The sequence below is a fragment of the Ips typographus genome, linkage group LG1, assembly GCF_016097725.1.
Source record: "Ips typographus isolate SLU linkage group LG1, UJ_Ityp_2.0, whole genome shotgun sequence".
Lineage (NCBI taxonomy): Eukaryota > Metazoa > Arthropoda > Insecta > Coleoptera > Curculionidae > Ips > Ips typographus.
The window spans coordinates 26,346,289-26,368,531 of NC_138422.1; the positions used below are offsets into that span (position 1 = coordinate 26,346,289).

Consider the following 22,243-nt stretch of genomic DNA (forward strand, 5'->3'; position numbering starts at 1 on the left):
GCAAATCCCTTGTTCATCCAGCTGCCATATCCCAAATAGGTAAATAAGACTTAAGTGAGGTATTTTCCGTGATTTTAGGTAGAAAATTCTAATTCTAAACGTATTATACCTATTCACATTCAATATTTTAAAGGAAATGCTGTACTTTACCAAGAAACACTTTTTCTCCAAACAGATTATCATTTATTTTCTATAACATAAAACAAAGGGCTACGATACAAAACAGCATTTTCCATATAAGACAACCAGGAGCAAAGCTTTATTCCAGATTGTTTCAACAACGTTTCACGTCCATCGTTATTATTATACTTTTCTAAGTAAGCAGGATCTTTCAGCTTGTTCTGTCGATACTCATCCTCTAAGTAACTTTTGAACCGGGCTCTAAAAAAGTCGTCAACCATTTTCAATGCAGCAAAACTATAAAAGAACATAAAACACAAGAACAGGAAACTGCGTAAAAGCGCAAACATATTCTTCTACTCTCTTAATTTATAGTCCATGTATATGTAATAGACGGCATCTAGGGCTTCTTTCACTTGGGGCCACACCACCAACATCAAACATACCAAAGTGTTTCCGATTACAAACAGTTTCAAGTTTTCAATTCCTTCGTCGGAACTTAACCACTCAGAAAAAGTGCGTTCTTGCAGTCCTTGTTTACTTTTGCTTATTGTTTTGGTTGATGGTTTTAAGTCCAACGAAGATTTTGTCACTGGTTTGTTTTTACGTTTCATACTTTATTATTAAACTCATTTAATAGTACTGATGACTAGTTTTACAAGATTTGGAACTTTACTTTCTATGAGCACCTAACTAAAAACATGCAGGGATTCTTTTAACTGGATTACCTAATAATAGTAATCCATAATCTAGTTAAATAGCAAAGGAACTCTTACATGTAAGTTTTAAACTTCGATTGGTTTGTTTTACTTATAATCTGGAATTTGGATTAAACTGTTTAATATTGCTCAAGTTTTGAGATTTCAGAACAATAATATAAGTATCTATATCAATGATTTTTCAAGTTCTACTTATTCTCGACAAAATATTCATATTTGTCAATCTTTGTCACGTCAAGTCCATTTTTAACCAAAAAAAATTATCTAAATGTCCAAAACTGTTTGTTCTCCTTTTTGAGGAGATATGCATCCTCCCGTATGGGCAGGAACAATGTAATGCACCCGACCAATGGGTCCTACCAAAATCAGCCTCACTTGACCAGCTGTTTCGATCTTTTTGTGCGGATCAACAGCTTAAGCTCCGCAAATTTCAAATACGTCAAAACACAATTCTATGATCGACTCTGTCCCAACGTGGGTGCATCCTCTTCCGTTGACGAGACCTCCAAGCCAAGCCTTAGAAATCCGAAACATCGATATGAGAAAGTGTCCACGCCAATTTCGTGCGGACACATACCCAAGTTTCAACAGAAGGGTTTGTAATTTTGCGTTTGCAGAACTGTAAGTTGCTGAAAATGGTTGATTTATAGGGTTAATAGTAGTGTGGCCTCAACGGAAAAAGTTTCGAAATTGGAAAACTTTGGCTTTAGTATCCTGGTTTATAGCTCACACGATGTACTTTCTCTATCTTACGAATATACTGCCCAGTGCTAGAGTGATTGCTATAAGCAAACCACCATGGAATTGTAAGAAAAAAATTAGGAGGCCTTTAAGGAGGGATTACATCATCGAACCGGATTGGGATTCTTGATCACAACAATTTGACTGATAATTTTCAACAAATTAATTACACATATAAAGTAGGATTAACGTGTTTCTTTAACTCACCATTATACGTTATCATTATAGTTTTAAATCATGAGACGAACACTTTCTTCTTTAGGTGCCGTTTCCATTTCGAAGCCTATAGCTAGGTTGGCAATCATCATCGATCTTTACTTTTGACTTTTGAATTTTTATTCCAATGATTAATTAAAAATACTTAATTTTCTAAATTTTTATTCCAAGATTAATTGAAATTACTAAAGCGGCGTGTAAAGCGGCTTTAAATAATTAATAATTACTGCATCCACTCCACTCCCTAAAGGTTGTTCAGCCACGAGTTTTGTCTCTTTAATATGGATCTCTTTCTTTGGATTTTTCTTCTCGACTGCTGGCATTCTTTTTCTCACTTTCACGTTGGTTACTCTCTCCACCCAGAAAATCTCCGGTATTCTCCGATATATCCACATTTCAAACGCTTCCAGTCTTCTCATGTCAATTTTCTTCAGAATCCATGCCTCCATCCTGAAAAGTGTCTTTATTCCCACAAATGTGCTTCTGGCCTGTTTTATTCTGATTTGTACTTCTTGGGAACTAGCATTATTATTTTAATTAATGGTTGTGCCTAAGTATTTGTATTCTCTTACCCTTTAAATAGACAGATCTCTTCAAGAAGAGAAAACAAATTAAGTTAAAAAAAAGGTTAAATAAAAGTTAAGAGGCTAGGGAGTTTTGCTTTCGTTAACTCTTTTAAAGTTTGAACTAAATACTAAAACCCTTGTTGTCTAGAAATTATTAAAGCTGCAAATCTATTTATACAGGTACTTTCCTCTTAATTGAAGGTTCTAAATTGAGGCTGCAATTCTTCCTAGAGACTTCTGAATTATCAAGATGAGTCAGTATGAGACTGTTTTTAACAAATAGTCAAATTATTGGTTATGCAGGGGTTTGCATTTATTTTCATGTTTCTTTCTTCACCATATAAGTGGTTCAACTAATCTATTAGTTGGACATACCTATAGTTCGTTCCTAAATCATCAAACTATAACAGCAGGAAGCTATTATATTCACTGTATTTTCATTGGTTTATTTAATCTACTACTACATTTCGTCTTGCAACTGAATTCTGATATTTTTAAGCAATAAAACGGCGGTACACCAATTTTAAAATCTCTTTATTTCATTCTCGACTCTTTGGTTCTCAACTCAGGAAAAATATAGACTCGCTTACATAAAAATAACCTTCACAATTCATTAGGCGACTATCATTATCACTAAAAAATACAAAGAGGAAAACAGCTCTAGCTCTCTATTAAAACTAACACAACCGGCTCAATTATAATACAAAACATAATATTTAAAACAATATAATATTATAGTAATTGCACTAAAAAGTTAACGAGGCTAAACAAAAAGAAATCACTCCTGGTTAAAAACGTGTTTAAACTTCTCTACAACATTCATTTAGAGGTAATAATTTGCTAATATTTAATATTATTATAATCTTTGACCTAATTAGTTATATTCCTTTTACAAAATAACCACACAATATTATTAATCTATTCAGGCAAAAATTTAGAATGTAATTTGATTTTGGTAGTGCCGTCTTATTGGATTGCTACGACTGTACTTTAGTTAACTCGTCTTCCATGTTTCGCTCTGTTTAAGCTTAATGGATAATACTAATAATTGTCTATACAACGAATTATTTTATGTTAATAACATTGAAACATATCTTACATTGACTATACCTATAGCAAATTTGATTGGTATATCATCGGTCGATATAGTTTTTTTGATCACTACGCCTTAAAGTGTATGTAATAAATGTAATAACGCTTCGTAAAGATTTTTCGTCCCAGCTTACCCAATTATAGTTAACCACCAGGTAAGCAATGGGCAAACAACTGAACTACATAGATATAAGTTTAAATGGCGCGAGAGAGTTTAAAACAACACGTTTTTTCATTTAGTTTTATTAATATAATATTGTAAAATTAACGCGAAAACGTTCATCGTAAAATAGTTTCGAATCACATACGAAGAGCAGGAAAAAGTTAAAATTATCACAACTTTTGATCTTACAATTTACCGTAGAGTTTACAACATAACTAAGACTTAACAGTACATATAGAGAGTGTAATCAGTTTAGGCGGGGAAAGAGTATTATTTACAAAAGGATCGTGCTGAGTCTATGGATTTGGAAAAAGAGGTCAGAGGCGAGAGAAGTTTGAGCAAATTGTGAGTCACCCTGTACAATTAGGCTTAATATTGAAAAGTAGTCGTCTTGTCACTGAATTAGACCAATTCTAATCTAAAAGTGGTATTGGTTATTACTAAACCGCGACTGGAAACTGTGGATCAACAATTCCCAACAAGTGCCCAATACTCTTGGCCATTGTTTCAAAATTGTGCAAATGCCACTAAATCTTTTAATGCTTAAAGCAGTGTTCCAGTTAGCTTAACTATATCACATACTACGGGATTTAGCTTCAAAGTCCTAAATGTAATATTGCACTGTATCCCGAAGTTGTTAAAGTTATACTTCCTGAATTGAGACAAATTTCTACTAAATCTTGGAATACTAAGGCAAATTGTACAGTGGCTGTTAAAAAACAAAAATATTTCATTAGCTGATCCGGGTTCTCGCTTGACCTAAAACTTAACGGCAAGTTTACCAACACGGCATTCGAGAGAACTATCAATTTCTACATGGTACCACAAATGCCGCGATAATAATTGGCCTGCACCTATAACTCTACCACTAAAGTAATACGTTTAAAATGGTACCGCTAAAGTTATCAATTCTCTGCATTGCTTTTTCCACAGTCTTCGGTAGATTTTATCCTTTTTACAACTATACAAACGGGTCCCCGTACGATTCGTAGCAAGTCTATGATCTCGCCAGTACTCATGTGTTCTACGTCTTCGTCGTTCACCTGAAATTAGACAAGTTAAATTTTCATGAAAAAATTTGATAATTATCTCAGTATAATGAGAATGATTTGGAGTATAATTTATCGAGCAACCTAGGAATATTTATGGAGAAAATTCTCAAAAAAATCATTTGGCAAATAACTCAAAATCATCGATTTGCTTCTTCCTCAAATGCGAAGTACTTATACAATACTTTTAGTTAGCCACCCTGTATATTGTAATAATTAAATCTTTCTTTGTTTCAGTTGTGTGTTAAAGTAGGCAATGAAAATATTGTCTATTGTATAATTAAGTTTAATTTTGGATAATATAGGTTTAGGATGTATAGTGTTCTTCACCAATTATTTATTAGTTTTTATGTTTGTCTTCATTAAACTAGTGTTCTTCTATTTGCCCATTACCCATTGCGCAACATACTTCTGATCATAAAACTACAACATGCAGCAACTGTTAAATTATCACATCATCATTTTAATAAATGTGGATTTGCCATTTGTGGATGGTTAAAAATTAACTAGTGGTGCAGATATTGAGTTAAAAAGAGTGAATCCATTCTTTACCTTAATTATACGGTCTCCAGGTTTAATTCGACCATCTTTCGCCGCCACTGAGTCAGCATAAACTGCACTAACGTAGGTAACTCCGGCGGCTCCTTGGAGGCTAAAGCCTAATCGGCAGTTCCAGCCTCTGTTCAGTTCGATGGCAAGAATCTGAAATTATCACAAAATGTAAATTATTTTTATTTTTAAAAGTAATGGAAAACTTGAAACCACTCGATCTACTACTATTTTTTATACACAACAATTCAAATGTTTCAATTGATAACCATTCTTTTTTAACGACAAAGCCTTACCTCAAATTGCTCTTTCATGGGAACGATCTTTCCCTCATCAGTCTTTGTTTCGGTTTTGTCCGCGTACCTACTAGAACTAGAGTCTTTTTTCAAAATCCCTTTTTTCCGTTTAATAGTGTCAGTCTCTTCTTTTTGAGCCGGCTGACTGCCCTTATTGGAAGCGCTGGAGCTGCTCAGTTCCACGCAGGGCGGATGCGCCGATTGGTAAGCCGGGTTCTTATGACTGAAATCCCAATTCCAAATGATTCCAAAATTTGATAGAGCGCCAAAAACTTACCTAAATTTAGTGGAAGCGCTATCTAAAGGAATATGGGGCATACTAGCCGGCTCTTTGGGAAAACTATCCGCGCTGTCTATTTCTGGAACTGCACCCTCTTCACCTGAAACAACCACAAAATGTATGTTACTAGACGTTGGAAGAAATCATTACGCTGAACTACCTTGCTTTTTGTTATTTTCCTCAATCATTATTCTTTAATTGACTTATGGTATAAATAATAGATACAGTGGATGTTCAGTAATAATAACACACCAAATCACAGCAACAAACTGATCGAAAGTGGCTTATTTTGGTCAGTTGCCCAATAATTAGTTCACGGTTAAAGACCCAGACCGTTTCGAAAAGCGTGTTGGATCGATTAGGTTTTGCATTACACAGAATTAATGGTCTCCTGTTCGATTTCAACGATTTGTGAACGGTTATCTTTATCTAATAGATTACGACTATGTGTCAATAATGTTTGAACTATTTAGTTGACTACGTGAAAGTGTGCATCTGTTGATTAGTCATAATCTAGAGGTGAGTCCCGGATTTCTATTTTCTAAAAAATCATGGATAAGATATATGGTAACGTTTGTGAAAAATGAGATTTTTGCTTTTGTATAGCATTTATTGCGTTAAGCCAGTAGTTTGGCAAAAAACTCAGGAATAATGTTAAATTGTGTCACTTAAACAGAATGTTTATTTTACATGTTAACTAACAATTTTATAGTACTTAATATAACAATTTCATTTTTCAGTTGGAGTTTTTAATAACACTGATTGAAGAAAACGCTATAGAAGTATGAATGGTCCTTGTATGGTTAATTCAGTGGGGTATAGTTTCATATTTGGCATATTATACGCATCATTCTTTTTAACTATTTTCATTTTATAGGCAGAGCAGAATAAGTACGTGAAATTTTTACGTTAGCTTCTCATGTATTTCTTTCTCCTAAAGTTTCTGAACCTTAAAAGTAATATCCTCCATTGTACCTGTTCAAGTCCATGAATGAGAATATTTGTTATGATTTGTGTATTTTATGTTCATTCATATTTTTGTTCATATTTGACAGACAATTTCTATTTGATTCAGTTGTCTCTTTGTATTTTTGTTGTTTTCTCATCCATCTTTTTGAACTATTTTTGATTAAACTCCTATTTTAACTAGCAAGTCTGCTTTTACGTTTTCCTTCACGTCTTGGTATTTATAATGAATCTGCTCTACTCTTTTTTGAACTAATGACAATTCACTATTATAATGAATTGGTCTTCTGAAGAACGTATGGTTACTGTCAATGACATTAGTGTTTAATTATTTGTTTGATGCATTGGTTAAGGAAAATTCCACTTTCAAACCAAAACCAGTTAATAATAAATAATCATACAAACCTATAGTGTATGTAAGATTAGGGGCGTCTAAAAGCTCAGGATCGAGGTTGTTCAATTCGTAGGCGTTATGGGCAAGCGAAAAATTGAATTTGGGCTTTCTAGGTGCTACTGGGGTTTGGTTGGGGTTGTAGAGATCTAAGGAGTTTGGCCTGAAACAACGTTATCAAATCAAAAATATGCTTAGTAGATATGATATAGACAAACTCCATTAAAAAGAACAGACGTCTTACACCAAATGACTCTCATTTGTAACACTTGTCTTTTGAACAGAATTTGATAAAACCTACACACAGAAAATCGATACTCACTCGTACCTTGACGGCCTATCCATGTCATCGCTGTCTATGGTAAACAACGAATTAAACGACTCCTCATCGTAGTGTTTGCACTTTAACATGCCTTCGTGAAACTGCTCCTCCGGGATAATGTACTTGGTGCCCGCGTCCTGGGAGGCGTCACTGGGATGGTTGGAGCGCCGTAGCCTTCTTGGCGAGGACGCGGGGGATAGCGACCTCCTGGCCGCCACCTGTGAGTGATTTGGCAACAGTTTCCTCACCGCTATGTCGTTCAAGATGTCTACAGCCTCTTGCCTGAAATAGTCATTACATTTCTAAGAATATGTTGTCATAAAAAATCAATACAGTGTTACATGTTATATACATAATTAAGACACCTTTGCGCAAGCAGTCATTCTTCAGAGGTCTTACTGGTTTAGGGCACTCAAAAGTCTTTTTCTAAAAGGTTTTAAGTAAATTATTTTCTGTTCCTTTAGTTTTTAACTTTCAAATAGTCTAGAACACTGAAAAGTCCTTATTACTTATTATTGTAAGCTTATCATAAGTGTACAAAGTGCTTGTCCATACTTATTGTAGATTTTCTGAGGCCTCTTTTGAAGATTGTTCTCCCAAAGAGATGTGATCACAGATTGTGTGGCAGTGAGTCAAAAGGCTAACTCTTCTAAAGTATAATCTGTGATCTGTGGACACAAATAAATGAAACGGTTAAGAAAAGAACTGAGTTATATCAATTTTTCCACAATTTAGCAGAGGTTGACGAAACTACAATTAAACCTCAGATTAATGCCCTGCCATTTAAAGAAAGTCGTGGTTTACTCGTGGTAGAGATTCTCTCATTCTGTGTTAGGTTAGGGTTCATTACGGCGACACTATACTATCACTGTTATTGACTCACCTTAAGTGAGGCTTTCTTGAAAACGATGTCCTGGGGGTACCCTCGGTGGGACTCAAAGTGGACACCGGGGTTTGAGGGGTGTCCCTGTACAGACGCAACTTGACGGTGTCTCCGCATTGTCTTAGATGTTGTACCGCTTGCTCGTGACTCATCGGGAATATCTCCACGTCATTGGCCTAAGTAATACCAAATATCAAACATGTAACCACATACCTCGAAATAGTATTTTTATATTATATAAGTCTTACCGCAATGATTCGATCTCCAGCTTTAATCCTTCCATCTGTAAGCGCTGGTTCTCGTACCAAAGCTCTAACGTAGTGACCAAGAGCACTGTCGTCTTCTTTACGAAGAGTGAATCCCAACGATCCTTGGATTTTTGTGAGAGTAATTTCAAATTCCTAGAATAGACATTAATTAAATGTTATACTAGGTTTGCTTTAGTTGTTTTAAGTGTTTCTTATCATCCGTTTCAATGACAAATAATCAGAGAATACTTCATAGTTTCTATGTTGTCTAACCCAACACCAACTGGTCATAAACGAGGACACGATAATTTTTACTATACTTTTAGGTTACTGCTTCTGTTAGATATAATTAGTTGCAATGCAATTTTTATAGCTACTACTCTAGTTTTAAACTTACCCCATGGAAGTACTCATCCTCGGGTATAGTCCCAAAGAAATTGGAAGAAAGATTTAAACTATTTGGCGGTTCCCTTCTAGTTGGTGGAGGAGGTGGTACTTCCGAAATGGGGCTGACGCAGTTCAGCACGTCTGGTGGAGGCCTGCACACCTTCAGCTCCACCTGATTGGTTGCCGTGCGTAAGACTTCCAGGGCTTCCTAGTTTAAACTCATTAGCACTTTAAAAAATTGAAAAAGGAAAAACTAACGTAATTGGTTAAGCCCGTTAAAGGAACTCCGTTGGCTTCCAGCAACAAATCACCGACGTTTAAAAGTCCACAGGTAGAAGCGGGTTGGTGAGGAAATAGTCGCTTAACCCGGACCAAACCGGGCCAAGAACCACCACTTTCAATGCCTCCGGTGACGCTAAGACCCAAACCTCTTGAACCTTTGGTGAGCTTTACCGTAAAGGTGCTTTCTGCATGATTATGATTTTCAGGTCTTAATTACATTTTTACTTTAAGTGAATTGATGTGACTTACCTGGTGTAATAAATGGATAGCACGAATGTGCTTCTAGATGGTGATGGCATTGATCCATGTCGTGTTCAGGTAATGGTGGTGGATACTCTTCTTCAGGAGACCGTTCAGAGCCGTAACCTTGGTCTTGGAGTTGTGAGGTCTGACCATCCGAAAACTTCCAGTGTAAAGTGGTGCCGTCGCCCAAAGGAGGGAGTCTTTCGCTCTATTGTAGAAACTATTAAACACCAACCGCAGTTTGCTTACACAATGGAACTTACATCATCCAACTGACTTCTCCGTTCATCATCGTAGTTATTAGTACTCGTAGAACCTCTGTCGTCTAGATAACTGGGTAAACTACCTCCACTTCCGTCACCTTGATGTCGACCTTTGCCGTTGCAGATGCTTCCGCTAGACTGTGATCGTCGGCCTGTTTGACCCACATCTATGTGCACATTCTAATCGAAATTCAAATGCAAGTTGATTTTACCTGAAAGTCCTTTGGTCGAGTGTCGACTAACGTTCGCTCCCATTACGTCATGGCAAGCGTCTCCTTTCTCTGGCGCCCTCTGCTTAGTAGTGTCAATGTGGGGTTTGAAACTTCTCAAGCTTGACCTGGGGTAGTTGCGGTTGGAGACGTTTTCGTCGACTTTGGACGGTGAAAGCCGTCTGACTAGTTGGAGGAGGTCGCAATCTCCGTTGGATGTGTTTTGGTTGTGGATAATAGGGCCTGAAAATTATAAAGAATTTTGTTAATCAAATAAGAAGTAAGTATGATGTAATAATATGGCTATTGTATGGCTGTAACTTTGGTTCGTAATTTTATTATGCTTCTTTTCTTGCTAGATTTTGACAGTATTATTAAATCGTTAACAATGTTTTATCTACATGCTGAGATTTCTAATGATATTAGAGTCACAGTAATTAGAGTCACATTCTCGTTTTAATAAAGCTTGATTATGAAACTCTGGTCCCGTTTTGCTAATCCAATTTTCTTTAGGAAGGGACGCAGTTATTTGCGAGGAATTTGCATATGTGCGTTCCTTTAAGAGACTTTTCAAAACCCCAATATTCCTAAATTCATTAACATGTTTGACCCTCGTAAATTCCTATTACGTTTTGGAAAACCATTCAGTGATGGTGTAATTTAGTAAACCCTACCTTCTGGGTCTGGTTTTGATTAAAGATTAAGTGTAAAATATGTCTTTTAATGGTGGTGGGTATTGTGATGATTAAAATGTCAATCAAAACCCTTGACTTCTTCCAGTCAGTCATTTTTATTGTTCCTTTTAGGTTTTTTAATAAAGAGTTGTAGAACCAATGCGAATTTTTGCAATCAAAAATAGGAAGGCACAACAAAGCAATAAACTGGAAATGTATTTTAGTAATGTGTCAAAGGAATAGTATAGTTGGTTAATTGGTATACAGTTGTAAGAATATCCATACAAAATTCATGGCAAAGAATTCACAAAGTACCATCCTTACACTCTATCTATTTTGTATGGATAAGATATAGTATTCAGTATTGACCTGGGAATACAAGGTTTTAAGAATTTTAAAATCCAATTTTTTAGTTAGTCAGTAATCACTTTTACATATTATCCATTCTGGCTGGTTTAATCAGTTTAAAGTTGGTAGCTCAGGCTGAACTCCCAATTTTAAGCTACTGATGATGAACTAGTTTTTGCTTGATTGATTTGGCCTTCAAATTAGAAATCAAGATAAAGTCACAGCTGATTTTTTAATCTGACAATATTTCTTCACTCGGTAATGAAAAAAAAATTGGAGATACCAGAGAGACTGAACAATTTACGGTCCATTTATTTAGCATAAACAAATTTGGACTGTAAATTTAATCCTCGCGCTATGTATAAAATAATTTTTGTACATATATGGTTTTGGCTTTTGCCTCTGCCATTATTTAATTTCCGTTTCCGCCTAGCTGGCACATTGTTAATTATTCCGACTTCCGTTTAAACTGAAAAGGGAACACAATAAAAACGAGGGGCTTTTTTACCCTCAAAGACAATAAAACCACCCGCCACTGACTTGATGTTTGTACCAATGGCATAAAATTGCAGTGTGAAAGATTTACACCCGCCAATTTCCATAATAACGCTAATGGGAAATGAAGTGGCCGGGTGAAAATGGCGATAAATTCGGTCCTAATTGACAACTTTGTCCCTTTCGGGCTTTAAAGTTGAACACTGGAAGCCGGAGATTAATAAACGTTGAAAGATGCGCCTCAGTTTTACGACGTTGTACAAAAGAAAACAAATTTCCTCCGGAGTTTTTCTTTTCATCCTCTTACGACTTTTTTCTTTTTCAAGAGTCAAGAGCGGTGCCAGTGCTACGGGACATTAAGAGCGTAAGCACTCCATTATGGCCTCGGGGGCATAAGGAGTGTGTGTGCACACCCATTACACCGAATATAAAGACTCTCTGTAAATATAATCGTGCGATAGATCTTCGGCTGAAAAACTCGCTTTAAGTGGCAGGCGGTAAAAGTCGGCCCGGTATTTGAATAGTTCAAGTTCCCTGGGCAGGATTAATCCGTTTACGAGTCGTTAAAATTTGTATTTTTTTCTGAATCGAAATGGCTCTTAATTGGGTTTTTACGAGCCCCACGGCACCTGCATTGGAAACCAGAAGATGCTCTGCAAACTAGTTCGATGAATTGCAAAAAGACTCTTAGAAGGACCACAACATAATAATAGACTGCACAGTTACGTTTCAATAACCTTATGACGGGTATTGATCGAAAGTTTGACAGAATGAATTGAGGGCAGTAATGGAAGTAGGTACAAGATATGTGTATGTCCTGTATACAGGGTGGACCAAAAGTAATGGGACATAGAGCTACAGCATATTCCTGACATCAAAATAATACGATTTAGCGAAATTGTTCTATACCGAAAATTAATATTAAGAAAGATACAGGGTGTGAAAGTTGAAATTTTATTTTTGTTTTTTTATCATATCTTCACGGTCGTTTGATATAAATTACTGAAAGTTGGTATAAAGGGGTTTTGGCAGGCGTTAAATACGATGCTTTCATTTGTTTTGTAGTAGCTGATAGGGGGCGCTAGCTGCAACCATATCCGTTCCTTCAAGAGACTCTAACTTTTTTTTACGGAACTGAAACGCCCATATGCTCTCAAAACATGATTCTAAGATGTTTTCTATGTAAAAAAGGTATACTTGTTGTAAGTCTTAAAAGTTGACTGTTTTCGAGTTATTTAATGTGTTATTATTGCATGCATTGTCGTATGTTAATACGATATGTGCTGTATACCCTTAAGTTACACACATAACAGTTTCTGTATGTAAATTTGACCGTTTAAAAAATGTTTGTAAACTTTAAAATAAAGCTAGTTGTTATGAACGCCCTTTTTGTTTTTGTATCAAATCCTACTTAGAATTAAAAAAAAAATAGTAATTAAAATCTGCTGTACATGTAAATGCATGCAATAATAAAAGATTAAATAACTCGAAAACGGTCGACTTTTAAGACTTACAACACGTATACCTTTTTTACGTAGAAAACATCTTAGAATCATATTTTGAAGTCATATGGCCATTTCAGTTCCGTAAAAAAAAGTTTGAGCCTCTTGAAGGGACGGAGATGGTTACCGCTAGCGCCCCCTATCAGCTACTACAAAACAAATGAAAGCATCGTATTTTACGCCTGCCAAAACCCCTTTATACCAACTTGCAGTAATTTATATCAAAAGACCGTGAAGATATGACAAAAAAGCTAAAATAAAATTTCAACTTTCACACCCTGTATCTTTCTTAATATTAACTTTCGGTATAGGACAATTCAGCTAAATCGTATTATTTTGATGTCAGAAATATGCTGTAGCTCTATGTCCCATTACTTATGGTCCACCCTGTATAATAGAATATTATTGTAGATTAGATTTAAAAATTAATAGAATCCACAAACGGTCCTTTATTAAAAACCATCAAATTGCAGTGGTGTAACCATAAATTTCGACCAAAAGTAAAGGTTTTAAACGTAATAGCATCCCTCTGTATTATACATATTTGGAAAAGAAAATTACTAACTTAAACATAGACCGTGAAAAGAAACTGAGAAACAATGCTCACAGAACAGTAAAGTAGAAAACGACCGACCACTACGCTTTTACAACAAAGATTCGAATCAAATTTGATATAAACACATAAATAAAATAGATTACTTCAAATAGATAATAGGTGACTAACGAATACAGAATCCTATACCCGAAATGCTAAACGATGATTATCTCACAGACGATGAACATGTTGTAGTAGAGAGAGAGTAATATATGCCCAGAAACTCCATTGGAAGAACAGAAGCATAAATAAGCTTACCATTAAAAACAAACCCTGAGAAAGCAAATCCGATTGGTACTTTGGCGATACAAAACCATTAAAAACTTAACTCTTTTCTCAAAAGGTCACTCATAAAACGACATATAGCAAATAAGAGTGGAGAAAAGTCCACATATTTTTTTCAAAAACATCTGAGAGATGTAACACAAAGTATGTAAATGTAGAACCAATGTCACCAGATCACAGGAAAGGCAATAAAGACGAATCCTCTAATTATAGATGTATATAGGTCACAAGTACCATGAATAGAATTCATTCAGACGTAATAGAACAGAAATATGGTTTAACTTAACGAAATGGAGAAGTCTGCAGCTCAATGAGAAAAAACTGCTACAAATAGAGAAGTTGCTTTCTGTTGAAATTACAAAGATGCTTATGACACGGTTTCTGCTCAAAAATGATGTCTTGTGATGGAATATTCTCAAAAATGTAATACTGCAATTGAACGATGTGTCACTATACATCATCAAAATAGGTCCTTCTTTTTTCAACAGCTTCCTCATAACTAAAGGCTGTTATTTGTTTCCCACACTATCATCAATAATACTGAAAGATATTCCTCACAGTTTTGGGCGAGAGAAAGTGCTAAATCCACACGGTATTAAAAAATAGTATATTGTATAACAAGGATGATTATTATTATCAAACCACAAAGAGAGACAAGAATTTTTTGTTTTAAATGTAGATTGATAAAAGACAATCATTTGTGATTACATACTAAATTGTTAAATTGTTGTTGCCAAATATAAAATAAGTCATAAACTGTAATCCGGTTAATTTCCGAAACTTTTGTACTATTCATGGAAAAACCCTCTGCGTGTACTGAAATAACGAATTTGGATTTACGTTTTTTAAACTTGATAAAGTTTTGTTTACATAAAACTGACTGTGTATCAGGCATGACTAAGCATAGGCTTTTCCAGCTACTGTATCACTGTGCTTAATATAGTACAATAATTCTATTAATAATTGTTAAAAAAACTTTTATTCTACTCACCCTACTAAAGAGTGAAAACCACGTTACTATTAATGGTAAAAACTGTATTTTTCACCCCTACTTTCGTCATGCCAAATTGACCTTAAAAACTGTCCACAAACCATCTGTTTTTATACTGTCACGTTCCACAAAACTAGGCTGAAAACTATCTCAAATTCCATAAAATCGAGGTATAAAGATAAAAATTTGACAAGACAGTGAACTTAAAATACAAATAAAATGGGACAGTTTTATTGCAGTTTCATGCTTCGAACCGGATCCGTTCAATTTAGCGGAAAAATCAGTGCAAGCCAGGAATTGAAACGTTTCCTTGCCTATTCAGCCCGACTATTTGCAGATAAGAAGCCGCGTTATCGAATGTTTATTTATGGTCGGTCTGAAGAGTGACTTTTCAAGAATTCCCGGGGCGTTTTCTCGACAAAACAATTTCACGTACGTACAGGAAAAATTTCGATTTTTCACTCTTTTACCCCGAGATTTGTCGGGCTGATCGCACCGCCAAACACACACTGAAGCCACCGCAAACCAACCGGATTGTAAATTCAGCGATTTCACGCTATTGTTGTTTATTTTGTAATATGTATTTGGAAATTTTTTGGGTGAAAAATTGGGCAGTTCCGCTAAAGGAAATGATGCCATTTGCGTGAGTAACATGACGACCTTACGATTTTGGGTCACTAAGTCAACCAAATTTAGTAGCAACCCTGATGTTTTTTTGCATTCCAGTAAAAAGCTTGGAAAGTTTAAATGACCCACTTAAAAGTGCAGGTAAATTTAAACTGTGAATTTATTGGAGTAATTTACAACTTTATATGACACCAAAGTAGGTGAAATTACCGTACTTTTCGAAATTTGCTAACCTAAATTTATACGATCAATAAGTTTTACAGGGATAGTTTCACGTAGGTAACTGTAAAAAATTAAATCTTTGTTTTTCTTGGCCAAAATTAAATAAACGAAAAAAAGTAAACAAACAAGAGATAACAAAAAAAAAAGAAAACTAATGAACCAGGAAACATTCGAAGTATTAAAGTGTAAGAGTGAAACGCTATTTCGTGTTCTGAGAAAACCAAAGATACCACACTAATGTATGTAAAAGAATGTCACAAAACTAGCTTAGTAAGACCTTAGAATGTCAATGGAAGAAGAAAATCAAGAAAATTATACCAAAGTTAGAGAGGGAGAATTTGGAATATCTGTTAGAAGGCATTTTAGCTGCATTCTGGGTCGATTTTGGTTTGCTAATTTTAAGAATGATAAACGAATGTAGTCATGTTGATAAGGTCAATTTACTGTAAAACAGGCTGGGTCCATCGCACAAAGTCTCAAATAACTATGTAATATGTTTACTAGTTTAAAGAGATTAGAAGATGGTGTGGTGAAAGAATAATATTCGATCTTTTGGATCTCAGAAACAAAATACTAAAAACAGGACAAACATTGGACATTAATCCATTGCCTATCAAGTATTGAGAGCATAAGCAGAGTCAAATACCAAATATTTCAAATCTGGTTGTCGTCCAAAAAAAACTAACAACAATCCACACAAAATCCACGTAATCACAACTCTTATAGGAAAGGTAACAAAACGTTAACAAAAAACAAAATAGTAGGGTTTTTTTCTTCATTTTCTATACGCAAAAGAGGAAAAACAATCCTCTTCTCACTTCGCCTTCGTTTCCCAAATGCAAATTTGAAGATCTAAAATTTGCCAGGATTACCGGAAGGACGAGCTTACGAAGAAAGAAGAAATGGAAAATAAGAAGAACGCCAGAAATACTTCTCTGTCAGCATCCTTTTCCGAGAACAGGATAGTAGGAATAATTATCTTAGAGAAATTCATTTTTGGTTGATCTGCTGAATCGACGAACATCACAAGGTTTGCATCTGATCATTCAGTAACATTAAAATACGAGATTGACCTCTAGATGCTTCTAATATAATACCCCATCATAATCACAGTTAGTTATCACAGACAGTTATTAATCAACTCACTAAAGGTATTAATTTATCATTTTTAACATACTGAAAACTCTCTATAAGGCAGAACTGAGTATTCTTCATTTAAAGTTAGTATTAAATCAAGAACTTTGTAAAGCACCAAAATAGAGCTACTACATCTTCGCAGACTGAAAGTACCAGAAATCTAAAAGACATAAAGCTTTCAATAGATTAACACTGACACTAAAATTTTCAAAAATTAATCAGTGTCACAAAAAATGAATATATTTCCAAAGAATTTTCAGCTTTATACTTGAACTTTGTTAATTTCTGCATTTTTCAAAATTGACTGAATGACTTCTTAACATTATGTCATGGCTATATCGGTATCTCACAGGCCAAAAATTCCCCAAATACAAAGTTAAATAATTCCTAATGACAATTCTTTGAACTGAGATAAATTATTGGTCACATTCTCCAAACAAATTCCACAAACGACCAAACTGGTTTGGTGTAATAATTAATTTTGTGTGTGTAATTAGAAACTGTTTGACCCACATTCGCCTTTAGAAACCCTTACAAAACTTCGAACCGAAAAGGAAAAAAACGCACTGTTACATATTTCAGTAGAGTCGCTGAATCATTTATATCTCGGGATCTGAATGAGGAATGGCGGCCGTTCCTTAGCAGAATGGAAGAGAAATGACTGGTTAATGTCATAGTTAAAGCTCATTAGGCGGATCTTTTACGTATAATATTTCTACGAGGCTTTAAAGTGGATGTTTTTGAACAGATAAGACGTTTTGCTGCTAGACGATTAAACTTGGTAATAATCAAAAGATAACTAATTTTATCACTAACTGAACTAATCGTAAATATTGGTAATGTAAGTAAATGTGGCAAGCAAAGTTCATTAAATGTATCTTGGATTTTTCTGAAGAAGTGATTAAAGAGTATACAATGTACAAAATGAAATGACTGGTGTTGAATAAACATTTTTATAGACTAAGACAAATCACAGATAATAGTGTTGTTACATGAGGTTGTAAACCTGATTTAAGCTACTGCATCAGCTCTCGAGATATGGTTAATAGTAAATAATTTAGATCAATTTAAAAGCAAGAGTTTTGTAATGGGGTAATTTAGATAATTTATATTATAACGAGTTTTTAAACCCTTAGAGTTAATACCCTTAGGGGAACAATATTTTGGAGTAATATTAGGAAACTTGCTTAAGAACCCCCCGGAGCATAAACTCCCCCTCTAATCCATAATCGTCTTAAATAGAACATCATCTCGGAAACAAAAAGTGCCCTTTCCCATCCGAACAGGGATAATTCCAAAACTGGATGAATTTTGGACGTGATAAATGTTTCCCAAAACTTTCCAGCGCCCCATTGATTTTTTTGTTGTGTAGTAAATGACCGCTTACCGAATTGTATATCCAACATTCTAGTGCTCTGTCCTTTCACTCACATTATTCACTTTTAAACTGCACTGCTCCACTTTCGGGCCTGATTCGATAAACTGTAAATAAAGCGTATGTAAACCTGGGCTTATGTGTCTATTTTCAGTCTGTAAATAGAAGAAAAAAATACGGGGATTTGTTATTGGAAGTGTAAAACGGACGTCGAGGCTGTATAAACCTCGAACGCGGCGTTTATGGGAAAATCAAACATGTGGTTCTGATTCATTCGAGGTTATCGGGTTTAATTAACGTTCGCTGTTCAGATTAAATCCCCTCGGCTTTTGATAGGGTAACAAAATTAATAAATCACAAGGTTGAATGTAAATGGGGTCGAGCTTTGAGAGAGTCAAATCTACTCCATCTTCAGAAGTTATAGAAATCGTGCGAAAATTTGTTCAATAAATGTCTTCAGTGAAGATTAGCCAACTTGAAAAGATATTCAATACAGTTCTGCTGTCATTCAATACAGTTCATCTTACTTTTAAAAAAATTTTTCTTGAAAGATCCTAACTCAAATTTTACAATTAATTGAGTAATCGAGGAGATCAAATTGCTTTTACTCCCAAAATTAGGTGCAAATGTATCAGTTTTTGAAAAAAAAGAATTAGTTAAAAGCGAAATGTTATGAAAGTATTAAAAAAATATTACCACAAAAACTAAAGAAATATACAGGATGTCCCTACAAGTTCCTGAGGAAATGTTACCACAGCGTTTTTGAGCCCTAAATATGGCGTCCAAAAATATAAATACTTTTCTCCTACTATTTAGAAAACACCAACTGTGGTTTTCCACATATTGAAAAACTTTTTTGAGACACCCTAAAACTCTCTAATTGTTTAAATCCAGATATTTAAAAAAACGCTAAATCAATTCTTCTTATGTCAATAGCCTTGGAGAATAGGAATTTTTAATTTAGGGCTAAATACAGAGTGTTTCAAAAAAGTCTTAAATATGTGTAAGGTACTCTCTAAATCTCACAATAAAATCAGATTTTAATTCTTCACCATACAAAATCGCCCCAAACCAAAATTTAAAACAATACGCGAATTATAAAAAAAATATGTACAAAAACTAATTTATAATGTTAAGAATGTTAAGAAAGTTGATATTTAATTACATTAAAAATATCAAACTTTAAACGAAAAAAAGATTAAAGTATTCGGTGCAAAGGAACAAAAATAGCTAGATAAGACGTAAGATAACACAATTCGAGTTAAGTTATTGGTAATATGGATAAAGTGCCTCGATAACATAATGATAAGTGCCAAAAGTAAAAAACAACATACTTGATATAATCTGTCATCACTAAAATACAATTTTTTGGATATAATATTGACAGCCTTAAGTGATTATAAAAGATTAGAAATCATTTAAGTACAATCGGTATTAAAAGCAACCAAACGTTTTATAATCTTGTACAAAATAATATAGAATTACAAGATCCACTTATTTTTTGTGTATACAGGGTGAGTCAGTTTATACTAGCAAGATTCTAAAACTAGTAAGTAAGTAATCGCTTACTTTCTGAGATATAGGAGTGTCAAACGTTTTGAATTTCTCTGATTATCTTCAACAAAGGTCCTACAGTTTTTGAGATAATCAAACTTTGATCTTTAATAAACTGCACATTTTGCTAGTCTAAAATGATGAAATTTGTATTCATAAGATTTATTTTTAGATCAGACTTTAGTTAACAATCTGTGGCTTTTTTTGACGCTCTGCTTATTTGTGAACAATCAATGTTCCCATTTAATTTGGAAACTTTTTAGCTTTTTGCATTTTTAATGCAAGTACAAAAGGTTTCTAGAAATTCAGTCAGACTATATCAACAAGGCTTGTTTAAAAAAAAGTTTGTCATTTTATGATACAGGGTGTCAGTTTTGTTTTTTTTAGTATTTGTAAAAACACGTTTATAAATACAGGGGTGTTTCATATTATGCACAGAACTTTAGTATGTTAGTTTGTCCAAAAATTTGAAAAACGTTCCTATTAGCTTGAAAATTAAGATGATAAATAGTAGGAACTCTAAGTAATACTGTAGAAACAACAGGAGTGACAAATTACAGCTTTTTAACATGATTTTTCGTGAAAATAAGTGAAACCATTAGAAAATACAGGCGGAAACTGCAATTATTGAAAACAGGCAATATTTTAAAAGCTTTTGGAGTTATTTCACTCTAATTCTGCTATATTTTACTTTTTACAAATTACTCGAAATAAGTAAAATCGCATTCAATTTACTCTGAAACAGTATTTCTGGCACAGTTGGAATAAAATTGATGGAATAACAAAACGTAAATCCACAATGGGTTAGGTTCAACTATATTAATTTAATTATTAAAATAACTGGAATTTCTGATAAAATAGCCGGATTTGCTCGACAATAACTTCGATTCCTCCATAATCCGTTTGAGGGCTTTCCAGCACGTACTCTAAATCTACTCCATTCATTTTTCCTGGGCGAAAAACGAAGGAAAACCCGAGAATAAAACTCATTTCCCCCATTTACAATAAAGATCCGGACGAGGAAATAATAAGTCCGCATCCCGAGGTGCATTTACGTCTTATCCCTCCTTTCAACTCTTTCGTCATTTTTTTTACTTCTGAAAAGCTCCATTTTTCATTAGGGTAGTTTAGCGGTCGGTTGCCTTAGTGGGTGGTAACCACCACCTCTTTGGTACACCGACTAATTTAAACAAATTAAGGGTTTGAATTCCAAACCGGTGGTTTATCAACTTAACGAGATTATAACGGCAAGGGTTTTCGTTAGCAACTGGTGAATCTACAGGGCCGGTATATTTATAAAGTGTTTGAACAGAAAAACTGAACAAGAAAGTACAACTGTGTATATTTTGGGTTAGTTTTCGAGTTATGGACATTTAAAAATCGGGATTATACAAGATATTAAGCACATCTTTTACATTAAAAATTGGTGATTGTCAAAATTTTGCAAAACCATATGTATTTCAATTGATGCCTTTCATTGTGGGATGTGGGAATTTAAGGGCTCACAAACTATATTGTGAATTAAATTTCAACAATGAAACCTCAAACTAGAAAATACCTTGTATCAAAATAAGAACTGTGAATAAGCAAATGACATATGTAATAACTTACAGGGTGTTCCAGTCAAAATAATAAAATGATTGTCCTTTTCTGGTATAACCACCATAAATTAAATAGAATATTTTTATACTACAAATTACTAGCTAAATTCTCTTAACTCAAACTTAAGAATAAGCAAAAACTAGCAATTTTGACTACTAAAATGTAGCTAATCATACTGTGCAACGATTAGATTGAAACGGTTCTAGTCGTGTAATTCAAGAAATTAAAAACTAGTTCAAGAATATCACCGAACAAATTGTTTTCTTTTTTTTTTTCCTCTGAATTTTAATCGTCGGTTCTAATTACCGGTAATTTTAGCGAGAGTACGTGTTGTCTGATAGTCACGTTTTGTGTACGGACTTCGCACGCTACGCGAATACTGAGGTTAATTAGAGGTGCGACAATACGAGGTTTTTGGTGGAAATGCGGCTAAGTTTGAGGCTCAATTAAGCTAATTGGTGTCTTTTTCGAAACCGGAGAATTCATCATAGTTTCCAATCTCGGAGATGGCGAGACGCTGCATAGACATGAATGATGAAGAAACACGAAACCCGTAAATGGCTTCAATAAACTAGATGTGCGATGCCATAAATTGATTAAAATTAAGGTGTCTTTAACCAAGCAATTCAGACACACAGATATGGATTTAATTGAACGTGAGACTGCAGAATCTTGTTCTAGATTAATATTAAATCCAAACTTGTAATCAACAAATAAATAAAGCAAACAATGTACTTTCTAAAGACAATCAGTTGTTCTCATAGGTAATATAATTAGTGGATTGAAATAGCGCTAATTTTTGGAAAGTTGTTCGACTGCAAACTAAGTTGAAACTGACTGTCAAAAATTAT

General features: G+C 34.4%; 2 protein-coding genes and 1 long non-coding RNA gene across 5 annotated transcripts in view; 1 reads left to right on the plus strand and 2 right to left on the minus strand.

Moving 5' to 3' along the window:
- Positions 1-160: 160 nt before the first annotated feature.
- On the minus strand, positions 161-1,053 carry LOC145740491 (uncharacterized). Its single transcript, XR_014181439.1, has 2 exons — positions 897-1,053; positions 161-381 (listed from the first exon to the last, which is right to left on the minus strand). It is a non-coding gene; the product is annotated as an uncharacterized LOC145740491 (long non-coding RNA).
- Positions 1,051-1,765, plus strand: LOC145740488 (uncharacterized). The gene is made up of 2 exons (XM_081996098.1): positions 1,051-1,434; positions 1,490-1,765. The coding sequence occupies exons 1-2, from the start codon at positions 1,158-1,160 to the stop codon at positions 1,708-1,710; spliced, it is 498 nt and encodes a 165-aa protein (XP_081852224.1). The 5' UTR covers positions 1,051-1,157; the 3' UTR covers positions 1,711-1,765.
- A 1,114-nt stretch (positions 1,766-2,879) lies between these two features.
- The window catches only part of LOC145739562 (uncharacterized), a 48,628-nt gene continuing 29,264 nt past the window's right edge, over positions 2,880-22,243 (minus strand). Inside the window, exons 10-22 of one of the 3 annotated variants that reach the window (XM_081994959.1) lie at positions 9,989-10,228; positions 9,777-9,943; positions 9,520-9,721; positions 9,247-9,455; positions 8,999-9,196; positions 8,602-8,754; positions 8,354-8,529; positions 7,477-7,752; positions 7,163-7,311; positions 5,789-5,891; positions 5,512-5,734; positions 5,219-5,368; positions 2,880-4,660 (exon numbers count right to left, since the gene is read on the minus strand). In XM_081994959.1, coding sequence (XP_081851085.1) covers positions 4,523-4,660; positions 5,219-5,368; positions 5,512-5,734; positions 5,789-5,891; positions 7,163-7,311; positions 7,477-7,752; positions 8,354-8,529; positions 8,602-8,754; positions 8,999-9,196; positions 9,247-9,455; positions 9,520-9,721; positions 9,777-9,943; positions 9,989-10,228 — 2,384 coding nt within the window. In that variant the 3' untranslated portion in view covers positions 2,880-4,522. Of the gene's footprint in view, positions 4,661-5,218; positions 5,369-5,511; positions 5,735-5,788; positions 5,892-7,162; positions 7,312-7,470; positions 7,753-8,353; positions 8,530-8,601; positions 8,755-8,998; positions 9,197-9,246; positions 9,456-9,519; positions 9,722-9,776; positions 9,944-9,988; positions 10,229-22,243 lie in introns of all 3 variants that reach the window. The other 2 variants (XM_081994961.1, XM_081994956.1) reach the window with 2 other exon arrangements.

Coding starts and splice junctions, on each gene's coding strand:
- LOC145740488 (XM_081996098.1), top strand. CDS start 1,158: ATGGGCAGGAACAATGTAATGCACCCGACCAATGGGTCCTACCAAAAT. Junction 1,435..1,489: donor ACCCAAGTTTCAACAGAAGG/GTTTGTAATTTT, acceptor GTTGATTTATAG/GGTTAATAGTAGTGTGGCCT.